Raw genomic sequence first — 21586 nt, 5'->3', positions numbered from 1 at the left:
CTGTGGTAGTAAAGGCTGGTTTATAATGTGGGTGAGCCCGACCTAATGGGCTCTGGACAGACTGAGGGCTGTGTGTAGGGCCTGTGGTGAGACACTTCCTAAGATAGTACACCAGTCTGTAAGCACATGTGGGGGGGGGATAGTTTGCTGTATCTTGTGTGTTTATGTGTAGGACGAGAGTGTGAGAGAGAGAGAGAGAGAGAGAGAGAGAGAGAGAGAGAGAGAGAGAGAGAGAGAGAGAGAGAGAGAGAGAGAGAGAGAGAGAGAGAGAGACTTCAGGTTTCAGATGAGCTGAGGTAGGATAACAACTCTTGCTTGCAGTTTCACTAGGCATAGCATTTGACATCCTTTATGAACCCTAGTGTTAGTTTAAAAGAGAGAGAGAGAGAGAGAGAGAGAGAGAGAGAGAGAGAGAGAGAGAGAGAGAGAGAGAGAGAGAGAGAGAGAGAGAGAGAGAGAGAGAGACACTAACCAAACGAGGCACTGAAAATCTCACACAATAACAACAAACACCCTGGCAAGATAACACAGATCTTCCTCACGATTCATGATAACCCTAACAGGAAAATGTCCTCCTCCCCCCAAAACTCAATATAATTCCTGCTAGTCACATGACCCAATTTCCCTCCTCTATTCGCTCCGAGATGAGCTGGGCAAGCAGCGGCCGCTTTACACAAGTTGGCGCCCGCTGTGCCACAAGGGCCATAGTGGGGGTCCCACAGCAAATACTCCAACACGGAGGTAAGCTGAGAGAAGAGATCATGACCCGCTATTTTGCACAGAGAGGACTACGCTGCCCCATCAAAACTTTGTCCATTGGCGGGATGTGTGTGTGTGTGTGTGTGTGTTTGGAGGGAGGATGGTGTTGTTAGCGTGGCTGCATTGTCTTGTTTGTGTCTACTCAAATCTATGTATCATCTTGCTCATATATACATATGGATACATTTTATCCTGCGCCACTGACGGTGTTACTATGGACGAGGTGCAATGTTTCTGGCCCTGTGAAATGTGTTTCAGATCCCGTTAATAGGATTCCTGTTTTTTCTACCCCCTGTCTGTTCTAACTCTGTGTTTTCCGCTACACTCACCTGTGTATTTGTGAGCTCGAGAGCTTATTGCTACACCTGTTAATATATGCACGTGTTTGGTGTACATGTGTCCTTGGTGTTTGTTTTGGTGTTAAAAGCTTTATACTCGGTATTAAAATACCTGTCTGTCTGTCCAAGGTTGGAAGACCTTTGGGACAGTCTTACCTAACTTTGCAGGGGGATGGGGGATGGTCTGGGAGGGTACTGGACAGTCATAAGCTGGTTGGGTGTCGGCCCAAGTTAAATACTTTGAGAAATATTACCACTTACAGAGGACCCTCATGCGATTTCCATGGGGTCAAGAGTGAAATTTTTGGTGTGTTTCCCGTAGAGTTGTGTCTGAAATCTGAGTCTGAGAACCAAAAGGATTGTTTCAGTTACTCTGTCTCTATGTTTTCTGTTTGTTGTTTGTCTTTCACGTGTCAGTATGTATCACGTGATACGTAATGTCACGTGTGTGTATAATGTATTTCAATATGTGTCACATTATGTAGCCTGTGCGTCAGTATGTATATCTTTTGTTAGTGTACTCACTTAGTTGTGCTTGCAGGGGTTGAGCCTTGGCTCTTTGGTCCCGGCTCTTAACTGTCAATCAACAGGTGTACAGGTTCCTGAGCCTATTGGGCTCTATCATATCTACACTTGAATCTGTGTATGGAGTCAGCCTCCACCACATCACTTCCTAATGCATTCCATTTGTTAATTACTCTGACACTGAACAAATTCTTTCTAACGTCTCTGTCTCATTTGGGTACTCAGTTCCCACTCTATCCCCTTGTTCGTGTTCCACCCGTGTTAAATAGTTTGTCTTTGTCCACTCTGTCAATTTCTCCATCATGTGTCAGTATTATGTGCTAGTAAACATCACTAACATTGTGTAAGAAGCATATTTGTTCACTAATTTTCTTAATATTTTACTCAGATATATATCTGCCTTGTAATGCTCAATGATTACATTTTCTTTCCAGAACTGACGATTCCCAAGAAAGCTGGAAGATTAATCAAGAACTCAGCTTTCAAAAAGAAGATGGCAGGTGTAGCTTTCAAGTGGGCATCGAACAATGCACCAGAGCACGCAGAGGTCATGAACCGTTAACGAGAAACTTCATGTTAAATCTTCAAGAAACTTCCATTGATCTGCCAGGTTGCTCTTGGTGCAATAGCAATAAATACAGTCTGAGAACAGCGTTCCTGCAAGATACTCTATGTCACACAATAATAATAATAATAATAATAATAATAATAATAATAATAATAATAATATTTTATTGAGGAAAAGTACATATATAAATGCAGCGTTACAAACATAATGTTGGATATATAGAGCTAGTACATACAATACCTAAAGCCACTAGCGTCTCTGGCAATGCGTTATGGATTATTCTACCGTGATGAGCAGCCGAAAAAAATTCACCAACGAAAGAAAAATTAAAAATTTTCCTTCGCCAAATAATAGCTTTAATAACAAAGTGAAACAAGTGTTCCTTTAATGAAGGTTAAAAGACTGAGACAATAAAGAGTTTAGCTATCACCATGGCAACGAACACTCGATTATAAGACCCGGAAACACTCTACTATATTAGTTAAATTGTCAATCAATTTTGAAATGGGTTACAAAATCATGACAGTGAGCGACCGGCTGCCATAACAGGACAGGACACAAGCGAGCACAACCACACTCAAACTCTCAACACAGAAACAATGAAAATCAAGATGCTCAAACAAGCAATTACGTGAACACAATTATTAATTATTTCCTATCAATAATTAACGTCTATAACCGCAATTAAATAAAGCTAAACATTGCAAAAAGATAATTAATAAACAAAAAGACTCAATCTTTGGTTAAAATATCTTCAGACCTCTTCAGACGGGGGCCTCGTAGCCTGGTGGATAGCGCGCAGGACTCGTAATTCTGTGGCGCGGGTTCGATTCCCGCACGAGGCAGAAACAAATGGGCAAAGTTTCTTTCACCCTGAATGCCCCTGTTACCTAGCAGTAAATAGGTACCTGGGAGTTAGTCAGCTGTCACGGGCTGCTTCCTGGGGGTGGAGGCCTGGTCGAGGACCGGGCCGCGGGGACACTAAAAAGCCCCGAAATCATCTCAAGATAACCTATAACCTGACCCGTAAATTGTAGAGTAGAAAGATGAACAAAAAAATTATTGAAATAATGAGTAATAAAGAAAGCAACAGAACTTTACTGACTTGTAAAGTTGTCAATAATGCACAAGTAACGTGCTGGCGGCGCTGGCACGTTGGTAGGCTGAGTACTGATCCTTATTTGGTAACGAGTAGAGTGTTCAACAAAGTCCCGCTCATCCGGAACTTGGCGAGGAGGAAACTTGGCTCCGAGGACTGCAGACTTCTGATGAGGGAGACTTTCGCCACTCTTCAGATTCCCACTAGTTTCACCCTTCTAGACAGCGGCTGCACGGGCTGTCAACGACTTGACAGCGGCTGCACGGGCTGTCAACGACTAGACAATAGGCTGTACGAGCTGTCAACGACTAGACAGCGTCAGCACGGGCTGTCAACGACTTGACAACAGTTGCACAAGCTGTCAACGACTTGATAGTGGCTGTGCGACCTGTCAACGACTTGATAGCGACTACACGAGCTGTCAACGACTAGACAGCGGCTGTAAGAGCTGTCAACGACTAGACAGCATCAGCACGGACTGTCAACGACTTCGTATCATTAACTTGACTTTCTACGTTCAAGGGAATATCGTCTATTTTAACGAAAAGCTAAACGAATTTATTCTCGTTCAAAAGACAGTGAAGCTAGAACGTGTGAACATCTATGTCCGTGAACGTTATTTGGATAACGAAGAGAACACTTATGAACACTTTCCGGTGTCTCGGTGTTGCATACCATTACAACAGCAAAGCTTTAAGTTCCAAGTTTACCCGCTACATAAAACTGAGACATATAGCCATCATGACCTGAAAAGTTACCTTGTCACACGGGCCGGGAAACACACGGGCAGAGAAAGTTCTAAAAGTTCCGGTGAACACGTCGTGGCGGCAGAACAAGATGGGGCAGAGAACTCAAGATTAAAAGTCTTAGCGTCCGAACGAACGCAAGTCTTAGGCTTCGAAGGAACGCAAGGCTTAGAGTCCGAACGAACGCAAGTCTTAGGCTTCGAACGAACGCAAGGCTTAGAGTCCGAACGAACGCAAGTCTTAGGCTTCGAACGAACGCAAGGCTTAGAGTCCGAACGAACGCAAGTCTTAGGCTTCGAACGAACGCAAGGCTTAGAGTCCGAACGAACGCAAGTCTTAGGCTTCGAACGAACGCAAGGCTTAGAGTCCGAACGAACGCAAATCTTAGGCTTCGAGCGAACGCAAGGCTTAGAGTCCGAACGAACGCAAGTCTTAGGGTTCGAACCAGAATCCAGGAGCCTTCGTCGGACGATCAAAATCAACAAGTTCGATGTTGAAGCTGGCTACCGGACAGGTTCTGCTGACCACAGCCCCAGTATGGTCCGAGGCGTGAGGGTGTGGCTCAAGGTGTGGCCTCTGCTTCTCCTCCTACTGATGCCCGCCCTGGCGTCGGCCGAAGCAGGTAAGTCGGTTTCATATATGTATAACAAATAAGTTCCACTACGCTACGGGCTCACCTTAGCCCGTGCTACTTGGATCTTTTTGTTCCAGGTAGCGAATAAGTAAACTTTTATTGATCTGAAGATAGTCGGTCTGTAATCAAATAGGTCATAAGTCATCAATCATAAAATGGATCACAAACCACTAACCAATCATAGAATGGATCACACACCACTAACCAATCATAAAGTGGATCACACACCACAAACCAATCATAGAATGGATCACACACCACTAACCAATCATAAAGTGGATCACACACCACAAACCAATCATAGAGTGGATCACACACCACCAACCAATCATAGAGTGGATCACACACCACTAACCAATCATAGAGTGGATCACACACCACTAACCAATCATAGAGTGAATCACACACCACTAACCAATCATAGAGTGGATCACACACCACTAACCAATCATAGAATGGATCACACACCACTAACCAATCATAAAGTGGATCACACACCACAAACCAATCATAGAGTGGATCACACACCACCAACCAATCATAGAGTGGATCACACACCACTAACCAATCATAGAGTGAATCACACACCACTAACCAATCATAGAGTGGATCACACACCACTAACCAATCATAGAGTGGATCACACACCACTAACCAATCATAGAGTAAATCACACACCATTAACCAATCATAGAGTGGATCACTCACCACTAACCAATCATAGAGTGGATCACACACCACTAACCAATCATAGAGTGGATCACACACCATTAACCAATCATAGAGTGGATCACACACCACTAACCAATCATAGATGGATCACACACCACAAACCAATCATAGAGTGGATCACACACCACTAACCAATCATAGATGGATCACACACCACTAACTAATCATAGATGGATCACACACCACAAACCAATCATAGAGTGGATCACACACCACTAACCAATCATAGATGGATCACACACCACTAACCAATCATAGATGGATCACACACCACTAACCAATCATTAAGTGGATCACACACCACTAACCAATCATAGAGTGGATCACACACCACTAACCAATCATAGAGTGGATCACACACCATTAACCAATCATAGAGTGGATCACACACCACTAACCAATCATAGATGGATCACACACCACTAACCAATCATAGATGGATCACACACCACTAACCAATCATTAAGTGGATCACACACCACTAACCAATCATAGAGTGGATCACACACCACTAACCAATCATAGAGTGGATCACACACCATTAACCAATCATAGAGTGGATCACTCACCACTAACCAATCATAGAGTGGATCACACACCACTAACCAATCATAGAATGGATCACACACCACTAACCAATCATAGAGTGGATCACACACCACTAACCAATCATAGAGTGAATCACACACCACTAACCAATCATAGAGTGGATCACACACCACTAACCAATCATAGAGTGGATCACACACCACTAACCAATCATAGAGTGGATCACACACCACTAACCAATCATAGAGTGGATCACACACCACTAACCAATCATAGAGTGGATCACACACCACTAACCATAGTGAATCACACACCACTAACCAATCATAGTGGATCACACACCACTAACCAATCATAGAGTGAATCACACACCACTAATCAATCATAGAGTGGATCACACACCACTAACCAATCATAGAGTGAATCACACACCACTAACCAATCATAGAGTGGATCACACACCACTAACCAATCATAGAGTGGATCACACACCACTAACCAATCATAGAGTGAATCACACACCACTAACCAATCATAGAGTGGATCACACACCACTAACCAATCATTAAGCGAATCACACACCACTAACCAATCATTAAGCGAATCACACACCACTAACCAATCATTAAGTGGATCACACACCATTAACCAATCATAGAGTGGATCACACACCATTAACCAATCATAGAGTGAATCACACACCACTAACCAATCATAGAGTGGATCACACACCATTAACCAATCATAGAGTGGATCACACACCACTAACCAATCATTAAGCGAATCACACACCACTAACCAATCATTAAGCGAATCACACACCACTAACCAATCATTAAGCGAATCACACACCACTAACCAATCATCGAGTGAATCACACACCACTAACCAATCATCGAGTGAATCACACACCACTAACCAATCATCGAGTGAATCATACACCACTAACCAATCATCGAGTGAATCACACACCACTAACCAATCATCGAGTGAATCACACACCACTAACCAATCATTAAGCGAATCACACACCACTAACCAATCATTAAGCGAATCACACACCACTAACCAATCATTAAGTGGATCACACACCATTAACCAATCATAGAGTGGATCACACACCATTAACCAATCATTAAGCGAATCACACACCACTAACCAATCATTAAGTGGATCACACACCATTAACCAATCATAGAGTGGATCACACACCATTAACCAATCATTAAGCGAATCACACACCACTAACCAATCATAGAGTGAATCACACACCACCAACCAATCATAGAGTGAATCACACACCACTAACCAATCATAGAGTGAATCACACACCACTAACCAATCATAGAGTGAATCACACACCACTAACCAATCAAAAAAAAGTTACCAAATTAAATAAAAACTAACTTTATAAATGAATGATTGTTTATTTAGAGCTGACTCAATAAATTAAATATATTACGCACTTGAACAGCAAAAAAATATCATTATAATAACTAAAGAAGTAATATAATATATTATGACAAGGTTATTAATGATATGGGTCCTCAAGGGGGGACCCTCGTAGCCTGGTGGATAGCGCGCAGGACTCGTAATTCTGTGGCGCGGGTTCGATTCCCGCACGAGGCAGAAACAAATGGGCAAAGTTTCTTTCACCCTGAATGCCCCTGTTACCTAGCAGTAAATAGGTACCTGGGAGTTAAGTCAGCTGTCACGGGCTGCTTCCTGGGGGTGGAGGCCTGGTCGAGGACCGGGCCGCGGGGACACTAAAGCCCCGAAATCATCTCAAGATAACCTCAAGATACTAACTGATGACGTTGCATATTGCAGTGTCATTAAATAGTATGTCATTAATGTTGTTCACTAGTTGTTCACTAGTTGTTCACTAGATGTTCACTAGTTGTTCACTAGATGTTCACTAGATGTTCACTAGTTGTTCACTAGATGTTCACTAGTTGTTCACTAGTTGTTCACTAGATGTTCACTAGTTGTTCACTAGATGTTCACTAGTTGTTCACTAGATGTTCACTAGTTGTTCACTAGTTGTTCACTAGTTGTTCACTAGTTGTTCACTAGTTGTTCACTAGATGTTCACTAGTTGTTCACTAGATGTTCACTAGTTGTTCACTAGATGTTCACTAGATGTTCACTAGTTGTTCACTAGATGTTCACTAGTTGTTCACTAGATATTCACTAGTTGTTCACTAGATGTTCACTAGATGTGCACTAGATATTCACTAGTTGTTCACTAGTTGTTCACTAGTTGTTCACTAGTTGTTCACTAGTTGTTCACTAGATGTTCACTAGTTGTTCACTAGATGTTCACTAGATGTGCACTAGATATTCACTAGTTGTTCACTAGTTGTTCACTAGTTGTTCACTAGATGTTCACTAGTTGTTCACTAGTTGTTCACTAGTTGTTCACTAGATGTTCACTAGTTGTTCACTAGATGTTCACTAGTTGTTCACTAGATGTTCACTAGTTGTTCACTAGATGTTCACTAGATGTTCACTAGATGTTCACTAGTTGTTCACTAGTTGTTCACTAGATGTTCACTAGATGTTCACTAGATGTTCACTAGATGTTCACTAGTTGTTCACTAGATATTCACTAGTTGTTCACTAGATGTTCACTAGATGTTCACTAGATGTTCACTAGATGTTCACTAGTTGTTCACTAGTTGTTCACTAGTTGTTCACTAGATGTTCACTAGTTGTTCACTAGTTGTTCACTAGTGGTTCACTAGATGTTCACTAGTTGTTCACTAGATGTTCACTAGATGTTCACTTGATGTTCACTAGTTGTTCACTAGTTGTTCACTAGTTGTTCACTAGATGTTCACTAGATGTTCACTAGTTGTTCACTAGTTGTTCACTAGTTGTTCACTAGTTGTTCATAGTTGTTCCTAGTTGTTCACTAGATGTTCACTAGATGTTCACTAGTTGTTCACTAGTTGTTCACTAGATGTTCACTAGATGTTCACTAGATGTTCACTAGATGTTCACTAGTTGTTCACTAGTTGTTCACTAGATGTTCACTAGATGTTCACTAGTTGTTCACTAGATGTTCACTAGATGTTCACTAGTTGTTCACTAGATGTTCACTAGTTGTTCACTAGATGTTCACTAGATGTTCACTAGTTGTTCACTAGTTGTTCACTAGTTGTTCACTAGATGTTCACTAGTTGTTCACTAGTTGTTCACTAGATGTTCACTAGATGTTCACTAGTTGTTCACTAGATGTTCACTAGATGTTCACTAGTTGTTCACTAGTTGTTCACTAGATATTCACTAGTTGTTCACTAGATGTTCACTAGTTGTTCACTAGTTGTTCACTAGATGTTCACTAGATGTTCACTAGTTGTTCACTAGTTGTTCACTAGTTGTTCACTAGATGTTCACTAGTTGTTCACTAGTTGTTCACTAGTTGTTCACTAGTTGTTCACTAGATGTTCACTAGATGTTCACTAGATGTTCACTAGTTGTTCACTAGATGTTCACTAGTTGTTCACTAGTTGTTCACTAGATGTTCACTAGTTGTTCACTAGATGTTCACTAGTTGTTCACTAGTTGTTCACTAGTTGTTCACTAGTTGTTCACTAGATGTTCACTAGATGTTCACTAGATGTTCACTAGTTGTTCACTAGTTGTTCACTAGATATTCACTAGTTGTTCACTAGATGTTCACTAGATGTTCACTAGTTGTTCACTAGATGTTCACTAGATGTTCACTAGTTGTTCACTAGTTGTTCACTAGATGTTCACTAGTTGTTCACTAGTTGTTCACTAGTTGTTCACTAGATGTTCACTAGTTGTTCACTAGATGTTCACTAGTTGTTCACTAGATATTCACTAGTTGTTCACTAGATGTTCACTAGTTGTTCACTAGATGTTCACTAGATGTTCACTAGTTGTTCACTAGATGTTCACTAGTTGTTCACTAGATGTTCACTAGATGTTCACTAGATGTTCACTAGTTGTTCACTAGATGTTCACTAGTTGTTCACTAGATGTTCACTAGATGTTCACTAGATGTTCACTAGATGTTCACTAGTTGTTCACTAGTTGTTCACTAGATGTTCACTAGTTGTTCACTAGATGTTCACTAGTTGTTCACTAGATGTTCACTAGTTGTTCACTAGATGTTCACTAGATGTTCACTTGATGTTCACTAGTTGTTCACTAGATGTTCACTAGTTGTTCACTAGATGTTCATTAGTTGTTCACTAGATGTTCACTAGTTGTTCACTAGATGTTCACTAGATGTTCACTAGATGTTCACTAGTTGTTCACTAGATATTCACTAGATGTTCACTAGATGTTCACTAGTTGTTCACTAGATGTTCACTAGATGTTCACTAGTTGTTCACTAGATGTTCACTAGTTGTTCACTAGATGTTCACTAGATGTTCACTAGTTGTTCACTAGTTGTTCACTAGTTGTTCACTAGATGTTCACTAGTTGTTCACTAGTTGTTCACTAGTTGTTCACTAGTTGTTCACTAGATGTTCACTAGTTGTTCACTAGTTGTTCACTAGTTGTTCACTAGATGTTCACTAGTTGTTCACTAGTTGTTCACTAGATGTTCACTAGTTGTTCACTAGATGTTCACTAGATGTTCACTAGTTGTTCACTAGTTGTTCACTAGTTGTTCACTAGATGTTCACTAGATGTTCACTAGTTGTTCACTAGATGTTCACTAGTTGTTCACTAGTTGTTCACTAGATGTTCACTAGTTGTTCACTAGTTGTTCACTAGATGTTCACTAGTTGTTCACTAGATGTTCACTAGTTGTTCACTAGTTGTTCACTAGTTGTTCACTAGATGTTCACTAGATGTTCACTAGTTGTTCACTAGTTGTTCACTAGTTGTTCACTAGTTGTTCACTAGTTGTTCACTAGATGTTCACTAGTTGTTCACTAGTTGTTCACTAGTTGTTCATAGTTGTTCCTAGTTGTTCACTAGATGTTCACTAGTTGTTCACTAGATGTTCACTAGATGTTCACTAGATGTTCACTAGATGTTCACTAGTTGTTCACTAGTTGTTCACTAGTTGTTCACTAGATGTTCACTAGATGTTCACTAGATGTTCACTAGTTGTTCACTAGATGTTCACTAGTTGTTCACTAGTTGTTCACTAGATGTTCACTAGTTGTTCACTAGTTGTTCACTAGATGTTCACTAGTTGTTCACTAGTTGTTCACTAGATGTTCACTAGTTGTTCACTAGTTGTTCACTAGTTGTTCACTAGTTGTTCACTAGATGTTCACTAGATGTTCACTAGTTGTTCACTAGATGTTCACTAGTTGTTCACTAGTTGTTCACTAGTTGTTCACTAGTTGTTCACTAGTTGTTCACTAGATATTCACTAGTTGTTCACTAGATGTTCACTAGTTGTTCACTAGTTGTTCACTAGTTGTTCACTAGTTGTTCACTAGATGTTCACTAGTTGTTCACTAGTTGTTCACTAGTTGTTCACTAGTTGTTCACTAGATATTCACTAGTTGTTCACTAGATGTTCACTAGTTGTTCACTAGTTGTTCACTAGTTGTTCACTAGATGTTCACTAGATGTTCACTAGATGTTCACTAGTTGTTCACTAGTTGTTCACTAGTTGTTCACTAGTTGTTCACTAGATGTTCACTAGATGTTCACTAGATGTTCACTAGATGTTCACTAGTTGTTCACTAGTTGTTCACTAGTTGTTCACTAGTTGTTCACTAGATATTCACTAGTTGTTCACTAGTTGTTCACTAGTTGTTCACTAGTTGTTCACTAGTTGTTCACTAGATGTTCACTAGATGTTCACTAGATGTTCACTAGTTGTTCACTAGATGTTCACTAGTTGTTCACTAGTTGTTCACTAGTTGTTCACTAGTTGTTCACTAGATGTTCACTAGATGTTCACTAGTTGTTCACTAGTTGTTCACTAGATGTTCACTAGATGTTCACTAGTTGTTCACTAGTTGTTCACTAGATGTTCACTAGTTGTTCACTAGTTGTTCACTAGATGTTCACTAGATGTTCACTAGTTGTTCACTAGTTGTTCACTAGATGTTCACTAGTTGTTCACTAGTTGTTCACTAGATGTTCACTAGATGTTCACTAGTTGTTCACTAGTTGTTCACTAGTTGTTCACTAGTTGTTCACTAGATGTTCACTAGTTGTTCACTAGATGTTCACTAGTTGTTCACTAGATGTTCACTAGATGTTCACTAGTTGTTCACTAGTTGTTCACTAGATGTTCACTAGATGTTCACTAGTTGTTCACTAGATGTTCACTAGATGTTCACTAGATGTTCACTAGATGTTCACTAGATGTTCACTAGTTGTTCACTAGATGTTCACTAGATGTTCACTAGTTGTTCACTAGTTGTTCACTAGATGTTCACTAGTTGTTCACTAGTTGTTCACTAGATGTTCACTAGTTGTTCACTAGATGTTCACTAGTTGTTCACTAGATGTTCACTAGTTGTTCACTAGATGTTCACTAGATGTTCACTAGTTGTTCACTAGATGTTCACTAGTTGTTCACTAGTTGTTCACTAGATGTTCACTAGATGTTCACTAGATTGTTCACTAGTTGTTCACTAGATGTTCACTAGATTGTTCACTAGATGTTCACTAGTTGTTCACTAGTTGTTCACTAGATGTTCACTAGATTGTTCACTAGTTGTTCACTAGATTGTTCACTAGTTGTTCACTAGTTGTTCACTAGATGTTCACTAGTTGTTCACTAGATGTTCACTAGTTGTTCACTAGATTGTTCACTAGATAGTTCACTAGTTGTTCACTAGATTGTTCACTAGTTGTTCACTAGATGTTCACTAGATGTCACTAGATGTTCACTAGATGTTCACTAGTTGTTCACTAGATGTTCACTAGATTGTTCACTAGTGTTCACTAGTATGTTCACTAGATGTTCACTAGATGTTCACTAGATGTTCACTAGTTGTTCACTAGATGTTCACTAGATGTTCACTAGATGTTCACTAGTTGTTCACTAGATGTTCACTAGATGTTCACTAGATGTTCACTAGATGTTCACTAGTTGTTCACTAGTTGTTCACTAGATGTTCACTAGATGTTCACTAGATGTTCACTAGATGTTCACTAGATGTTCACTAGATGTTCACTAGATGTTCACTAGTTGTTCACTAGATGTTCACTAGATGTTCACTAGTTGTTCACTAGATGTTCACTAGATGTTCACTAGTTGTTCACTAGTTGTTCACTAGATGTTCACTAGATGTTCACTAGTTGTTCACTAGTTGTTCACTAGATGTTCACTAGTTGTTCACTAGATGTTCACTAGTTGTTCACTAGATGTTCACTAGATGTTCACTAGTTGTTCACTAGTTGTTCACTAGATGTTCACTAGTTGTTCACTAGTTGTTCACTAGTTGTTCACTAGATGTTCACTAGTTGTTCACTAGATGTTCACTAGATGTTCACTAGATGTTCACTGGATGTTCACTAGATGTTCACTAGATGTTCACTGGATGTTCACTAGATGTTCACTAGATGTTCACTAGATGTTCACTAGATGTTCACTAGTTGTTCACTAGATGTTCACTGGATGTTCACTAGATGTTCACTAGATGTTCACTAGTTGTTCACTAGTTGTTCACTAGTTGTTCACTAGTTGTTCACTAGATGTTCACTAGATGTTCACTAGTTGTTCACTAGATGTTCACTAGATGTTCACTAGTTGTTCACTAGATGTTCACTAGTTGTTCACTAGTTGTTCACTGGATGTTCACTAGATGTTCACTAGATGTTCACTAGATGTTCACTAGATGTTCACTAGATGTTCACTAGATGTTCACTAGTTGTTCACTAGTTGTTCACTAGTTGTACTTGGCTTACCTGTTCACTTCTCGGTGTACATTTGCCTTTGTTCCATTTGATGTAATTGCTTGCCTTACTTACCTAGTTGTGCTTGCGGAGGTTGAGCTCTGGCTCTTTGGTCCCGCCTCTCAAGGTCAATCAACTAATGTACAGGTTCCTGAGCCTTAATCAGTCAACTGTTACTGACTATAAGAAGGAGGTTTATTTTAGTGTTTAATACGTCCCATTTCTTAAGAAATCGACAAATCCGTTTAAAAAATAAACGACGTATTAGTTCAAATTAAAGCACATTAATATTGCCGTTCTCTACTGCATTGTGTTCGATGGGTTTAGTGGGGTGTTTGGGTCAGTACTTTTTCTGGTAAAGCAAAACAGATGCATTTTTGACGGAGTGGCAAACCTGGAGCTTAAGTGGGAAGCAGAAGCAGTCATGTCTAGTCTGCACAGTCTCACGGATTATTCTCCACAATGTAGATGTTATATATCTATTATATTATCAGTAACACATCAAAATTGTGTTTATATACAAAAAGTGTCATGAATCTGGGGAGTAGCGAGCCATCTGAAGGTGGTCTTCACAATCGACTTGTGAATGATCCAGGACGGACCAAAATGTCGTCGTCCCTTCACCTTCTAGTGTGTGGTCTGGTCAACATATTTCAGCCCCGTTATTGTGACTCCTCGTCTGCATCTTGCATGGTTAAGATGGTGTTTCGTGCTGCTAGTTATATTGTTGCTAACTAGTGATGGTGTTACAACTGAGTCACTTATAAAACACTTGTTTTATTCACTAGTATTTGCCAATTATTTTATTGTTGTGACTCTATCAGAACAATTATGTAAAGTATAAATCAACCCGTTCTCGCACTTACTTACAGTCAATATTGGCTTGTTTATTAAGTGCGTATGTGACATACTAATTGATTGTGAATATTTTAGTTTACCTTGAAAAGCTTCATAGAAAACACCGACCTCACCTAACCTTCTTAGTATGTTAAGATAAGCATCTTATTGCTTCTTAATTACAAATATTACTTAACCTATACCGTTGATAGGTTAAGTAATAATTGTAATTAAGAAGCAATAACATGCTTATCTTAACATACTAAGAAGGTTAGGTGAGGTCGGTGTTTTCTATGAAGCTTTTCAAGGTAAACTAAAATATTCACAATCAATTAGTATGTCACATATGCACTTATTAAATAAGCCAATATTGACTGTAAGCAAGTGCGAGAACGGGTTGTATAAATACATTAACAATTACGTACCCAACTATTAGTATTTTGTATCAACGATTTATTCGATATTTAAATTTCATAAAAATGAAATGTACATAGCGTTACAGTCCTGTAATTATCACAGGGTTAAATGTGCCTTTCCTTCCACCGCAGACTGGCAGCCACTGCTGTCTGCTCCGTCCCTGAACGTGACGGTTGCTGCTGGACGGCAGGCCAAGCTCACCTGTCTGGTGGAGAACCTGGCAGACTACAAGGTAAGATTACGGGCTCACCATAGCCCGTGCTGCTTGGAACTTTGTGTTCCAGTTAGCGAATCTTTAACAAGAACAACAGTACAAGGTAAGGCCGTAACCCCCATCACCTGAATCGTTTGCTTGTTCCAACAAGCAAAAGCAAAAAAAAAAAAGATTCGCTTGACGAATCATTGCTGTGAAACAAACTCAAGAAAATTAGCTTTAACAAATGTTCTAAAACAAAGACGTTAGACTTATTTTAATTATTTAAAAAACAAATATGCACTCACTTTAAACACTTGAATAAACAAAACTATTAAAAATTTTATAGCAATGGTTTATCAACCCAAAATAAAATCTATTAGTTGCAGTGGCCAAAGTCCTGCCACAATTGTAGCAACTTCTATACCTTTCTAATTCTAATCATTCTAATTTTAAGTTACTATAAGACTCGTGTGTTGCTGGATCACTTGCTTCCTGTACAGATAATTACTCAAAATCCGCTGCACCTCATTTGTGACGAGGTAATTGTTTACGAAGAACCGGGAAATGAAATTATAGGAATCTAAGAATGGAGGAACAGGCAATGAATATGAGGAGAAGACGGGAGGTGAGGAGGAAGGAAATGAAAGATGAGGTGTGTGGAAATGACCTAATGACCAATTCAGCACGAAGACTATCCCCTAAGTCTAGCATAACATAAGTGACATCAGTCGTTAGAGTGAATGTACTCATTGGCAGTGTTTTCGGGGGATACAGTAACTATGTTTACTTACTATAAATACAATACAACTTTGGAGACATGTAGGAAATGTATTTTATACAGTTGAGAGAAACAAACAGAATATATGATGTCAAAATGAATACTCACAAGGAATATCAGCTTAGGTTAGAATGTGTCAGACTCTACTCAAGCTTAGCCCTGGGAAGCTGATCTGCCTCTAGGACAGCTTCAGCACTAAGATTCAAGTCCAAGCCTTAGTGTCAGCCTGAGTCTGCAGTTAAAGTCACCACCCAGCCTGATCTACCATCACCACCCAGCCTGGTCTACCATCACCACCCAGCCTGATCTACCATCACCACCCAGCCTGATCTACCATCACCACCCAGCCTGATCTACCATCACCACCCAGCCTGATCTACCATCACCACCCAGCCTGGTCTACCATCACCACCCAGCCTGAACTACCATCACCACCCAGCCTGGTCTACCATCACCACCCAGCCTGGTCATGCATCACCATGTTGCCTGGTCAATCATCACCATGTTGCCTGGTCAATCATCACCATGTTGCCTGGTCAATCATCACCATGTTGCCTGGTCAATCATCACCATGTTGCCTGGTCATGCATCACCATGTTGCCTGGTCAATCATCACCATGTTGCCTGGTCTAGCATCACCATGTTGCCTGGTCAAGCATCACCATGTTGCCTGGTCAATCATCACCATGTTGCCTGGTCATGCATCACCATGTTGCCTGGTCATGCATCACCATGTTGCCTGGTCATGCATCACCATGTTGCCTGGTCATGCATCACCATGTTGCCTGGTCATGCATCATCACCATGTTGCCTGGTCATGCATCACCATGTTGCCTGGTCATGCATCACCATGTTGCCTGGTCATGCATCACCATGTTGCCTGGTCATGCATCACCATGTTGCCTGGTCATGCATCACCATGTTGCCTGGTCATGCATCATCACCATGTTGCCTGGTCATGCATCATCACCATGTTGCCTGGTCAAGCATCACCATGTTGCCTGGTCATGCATCATCACCATGTTGCCTGGTCATGCATCACCATGTTGCCTGGTCATGCATCACCATGTTGCCTGGTCATGCATCACCATGTTGCCTGGTCAAGCATCACCATGTTGCCTGGTCATGCATCATCACCATGTTGCCTGGTCATGCATCATCACCATGTTGCCTGGTCATGCATCATCACCATGTTGCCTGGTCTACCATCACCATGTTGCCTGGTCATGCATCATCACCATGTTGCCTGGTCTACCATCACCATGTTGCCTGGTCATGCATCACCATGTTGCCTGGTCAAGCATCATCACCATGTTGCCTGGTCATGCAGCATCACCATGTTGCCTGGTCATGCATCACCATGTTGCCTGGTCATGCATCACCATGTTGCCTGGTCATGCATCATCACCATGTTGCCTGGTCAAGCATCGCCATGTTGCCTGGTCATGCATCACCATGTTGCCTGGTCATGCATCACCATGTTGCCTGGTCATGCATCACCATGTTGCCTCATGCATCACCATGTTGCCCGGTCAAGCATCACCATGTTGCCTGGTCATGCATCACCATGTTGCCTGGTCATGCATCACCATGTTGCCTGGTCATGCATCACCATGTTGCCTCGTCATGCATCACCATGTTGCCTGGTCATGCAGCATCACCATGTTGCCTGGTCAAGCATCACCATGTTGCCTGGTCATGCATCACCATGTTGCCTGGTCATGCATCACCATGTTGCCTGGTCATGCATCACCATGTTGCCTCGTCATGCATCACCATGTTGCCTGGTCATGCATCGCCATGTTGCCTGGTCATGCATCACCATGTTGCCTGGTCAAGCATCACCATGTTGCCTGGTCATGCATCGCCATGTTGCCTGGTCAAGCATCACCATGTTGCCTGGTCATGCATCGCCATGTTGCCTGGTCATGCATCGCCATGTTGCCTGGTCATGCATCGCCATGTTGCCTGGTCATGCATCACCATGTTGCCTGGTCATGCATCATCAACCAGTCTGGATCATCACCTTTGACCTTACACATAGCACTTCACCTTTAATATTATTCAACCATGATGACCTTTAGCTTTCATCATTGTTACAAATCATGGTGCTGCTGTTTGGCTGTTTGGTGGACCCCATCGTGAGAAATGAGTTTGTTATGAATAACCCTATAATTAAAGACAGTAAGTCACAACAACGGGGTTGAAACAAGTAACCCAACCCACACATGTCAACAGACAGGTGCGATGTTTCGGTCCATCCGGGGCCCTTATGAGGTCATGTCACTGCGGACGAAACGTATAACAGAAAGACCGAAACGTCGTCATTTTCACGAACGTGAAACGTTGGGTTATTTACACTGTTTTAATTGGCATGAATGCGAATGCTAAGCTCGGGGAGTTGAAGACATTTGTGCCGCATATTGTTAAGCTTGAATGCTCTAGAGGTTCCTTAAGCGGTGTAGGTAGTGAGGTTAAGAAAGCTGGGAAGGCTTGCTCTATTAACATATCTTCCGGTTAGTTTATGAAATATATTTGTCAAGACCAATGGCCAGCTGTCACATGCATGTGTTGCTCTCAGTAAGCAAACTTTGAGTACTTGGGGGGTAGGATTGATGGTATGTGTGTCATTATGAATGAAGTATTTATATATTTCTTGAATACCATTGAATTTTGTTATCTTTTCTCATTCCATTACAAAATTACGCAAAGTTCTACTGACAGAGTTTACCTTTGATGAAGTCTACATCACCTGGTGGTGTAAACTACTAGAGGTACTGGTAGCTGAGCCCAAGCCTAGCAGTAGTATGCTCTACTAGTCTGCTATCCTTATTCGAATATTAATAGATGTCCCGTTCTTCCTGCATAATACAATAATGATAGAGTAACTGGTGTGCATTTCAGTTTGCCTCAAGTCTACAAGATTTTGTTGATGATCCCGGAATATTGCTGCCCTCAGGCTGCTTAAAGGCAGTCCAAATTGGTAATCAGTTCCCTCTTTACGAGCAAAAGTCTTGGCCAACTCATCAGTTCTATCATGCATTCGGAGACTCAATATGGGATGGAATCCACAGGAGACAAACTCTGACTCCATCATTGATTATTTCATTATATCTGCCTCTTGCTTCAGACACAAGCATGTCAAAGTTATGTCTTGGGGAGGATGACAAGAAGTTATTTACAATTAGTGTGTCATATCTGGACTCGTATACTCGTTCGAGTGCAAGGATTATGGCAAGCAAGTCTGTTTGAAGAGTGGAGGCGCAGTTATTTACACGCGCCAACCACTTGGGTTGGACGGTAGAGCGACGGTCTCGCTTCAAGCAAGTCGGCGTTGAAACCTCGACCGTCCAAGTGATTAGGCACCATTCCTTCCCCCCGTCCCATCCCAACTCCTTATCCTGATCCCTTCCAAGTGCTATATATGTTGTTGTTTCAGATTTAGCTACTCAGAGCGAAGTATCCATGTAGCACGGGCTATGGTGAGCTCGTAGGTGCTATATAGTCGTAATGGCTTGGCGCTTCCCCCTGATAATTCCCTCCAGATTCGTGAGAGAGGGTGAGGAATCTCTCGCTGTCACAACAACTGAACTTCCACCTGCACCATTGGACTGGTGCAAGGAGCTATCAGTGTAAATAATTTGAGAGGGGGAGCGCTCTCTGACCAAATCATCAATTTGGCTTAAGACATTTTACTTTGCTTCTTGCCCAAGCAAGGGTTGTTCTTCAATTAGCCTCTTGGGAAGGTAAAGGGGAACTGTAATTAAGAAACCGATGATCTCCCATGGGGTAGAATAGTTCGGTTTTCGCAATAAATTTGGCTGCGGCCTCGAATTACAGGTCATATATATGATTTTCTTCATAATGCGTCAAGGTTTGGATATAATTTTCTCCTACATGATACTGATATTGGATTACACAATACACACATGAATATATATACACCCACACATAAATACATAGGCTCAGCATATGCTAAATAGTATATATCCTGACTCAAAATATGGAAGCCATTGTGAATTGCGATCTTAAAAGACATGTCAAGCTTCCACGGAAGCTTACTGGAGTTCTGATGAAGCCTGATGCAGTTTCAAGAACGCTTGATTCGCCGAAGTTTGATTAGAGTTCCGTGAATCTCAATGGGGTTCCACTGAAGATTGGTGAAGTTCTGCTAACGCTTAAAGAAGGTTTCCGTTTTAGAGAAATTTATTTATAACTGAATTAATTAAGGGGAACTTTATTGATGATATGTCTTCTTGCTATTGTGGAACCTCGATTATATGTCTTGTTGTGGTTGTGGAACCTCGATTATATGTCTTCTTGCTATTGTGGAACCTCGATTATATGTCTTCTTGCTATTGTGGAACCTCGATTATATGTCTTCTTGCTATTGTGGAACCTCGATTATATGTCTTCTTGCTATTGTGGAACCCCGATTATATGTCTTGTTGTGGTTGTGGAACCTCGATTATATGTCTTCTTGCTATTGTAGAACCTCGATTATGTCTTCTTGCTATTGTGGAACCTCGATTATATGTCTTCTTGCTATTGTGAAACCTCGATTATATGTCTTCTTGCTATTGTGGAACCTCGATTATATGTCTTGTGGTTGTGGAACCTCGATTATATGTCTTCTTGCTATTGTGGAACCTCGATTATATGTCTTGTGGTTGTGGAACCTGGATTATGTGTTGTTAGGGCTGGACAACCCTGCTTATTATATGACTGACATTAGCTAAGATGGATTACGTTATACAACCATATAAAATATTGAGTTGCAGTATTGGTGAACATGTTCACTCAGTACAAGTTATCTGTGAGTTGCGGTGGTGGTGGTAGTTAACGACCATCTTGTTGGGAATAACCACAGCTTTCCATTTGGGTTGTCAAATAACATGATTACTGATCAAATGCACTGGTTTGCATTATGTAATTAATGATCCAGTTTGGTAGCCTCGTGTGTGCTGTTTCACTGACGAAAATTGGTTAGTTTCTGAAATGTAATTAAAAGTGATAAATTAATTACTTATTTTTTTCTTCTCACAGCTGAGGCATCACCGCCTCATAAAGGGGTAAAGAATTATGTAGCCTGTGTGTGTGTGTGTGTGTATGTGTGTGTGTGTGTGTGTGTGTGTGTGTGTATATATATATATAGTATATATATATATAGTATATATAGTATATATATATATATATATATATATATATATATATATATATATATATACTTATATATGTAAGTGTTTATGGATGTTTGTATTGTGCAATCCGATTCTAGTATCCAATATATCAGCTGTAAGAACTATTGTTGCAATAGGCACATTATATTGCCCGTAATTAGGAAACAAGGAGTCAATTTCAACAAAAAGACATTGGATTTAGAAACATATTCATAATACACACAGAAACCACAATAGCGTGATGCATCAAATGAAAAAATCCACAATTTGGATCCTCTCGGACGTAGGTTCGAACCCTCGTCACGGCCCTTTGTGGATTTGTTCATCTTCAAGATTGTCTGAATTACTAGAAAGTAAAGAAGAAAACGGAA

At 40.8% G+C, this 21586-nt stretch overlaps 1 protein-coding gene across 1 annotated transcript in view; it reads left to right on the top strand.

The window, feature by feature from the left end:
* Positions 1 to 644: 644 nt before the first annotated feature.
* The window catches only part of LOC123766946 (uncharacterized), a 90249-nt gene continuing 69307 nt past the window's right edge, over positions 645 to 21586 (top strand). The window contains exons 1-4 of the mRNA XM_069307257.1: positions 645 to 741; positions 2057 to 2169; positions 3571 to 4657; positions 15193 to 15293. Of these exons, the coding sequence (XP_069163358.1) occupies positions 645 to 741; positions 2057 to 2169; positions 3571 to 4657; positions 15193 to 15293 (1398 nt within the window). The remainder of the gene's footprint in view (positions 742 to 2056; positions 2170 to 3570; positions 4658 to 15192; positions 15294 to 21586) is intronic.

Source organism: Procambarus clarkii, chromosome 60 (genome assembly GCF_040958095.1).
Source record: "Procambarus clarkii isolate CNS0578487 chromosome 60, FALCON_Pclarkii_2.0, whole genome shotgun sequence".
Taxonomy (NCBI): Eukaryota; Metazoa; Arthropoda; class Malacostraca; order Decapoda; family Cambaridae; genus Procambarus; species Procambarus clarkii.
Note: the sequence above shows the minus strand (reverse complement) of the source record. Positions and strands in the feature narration are given on the sequence as shown.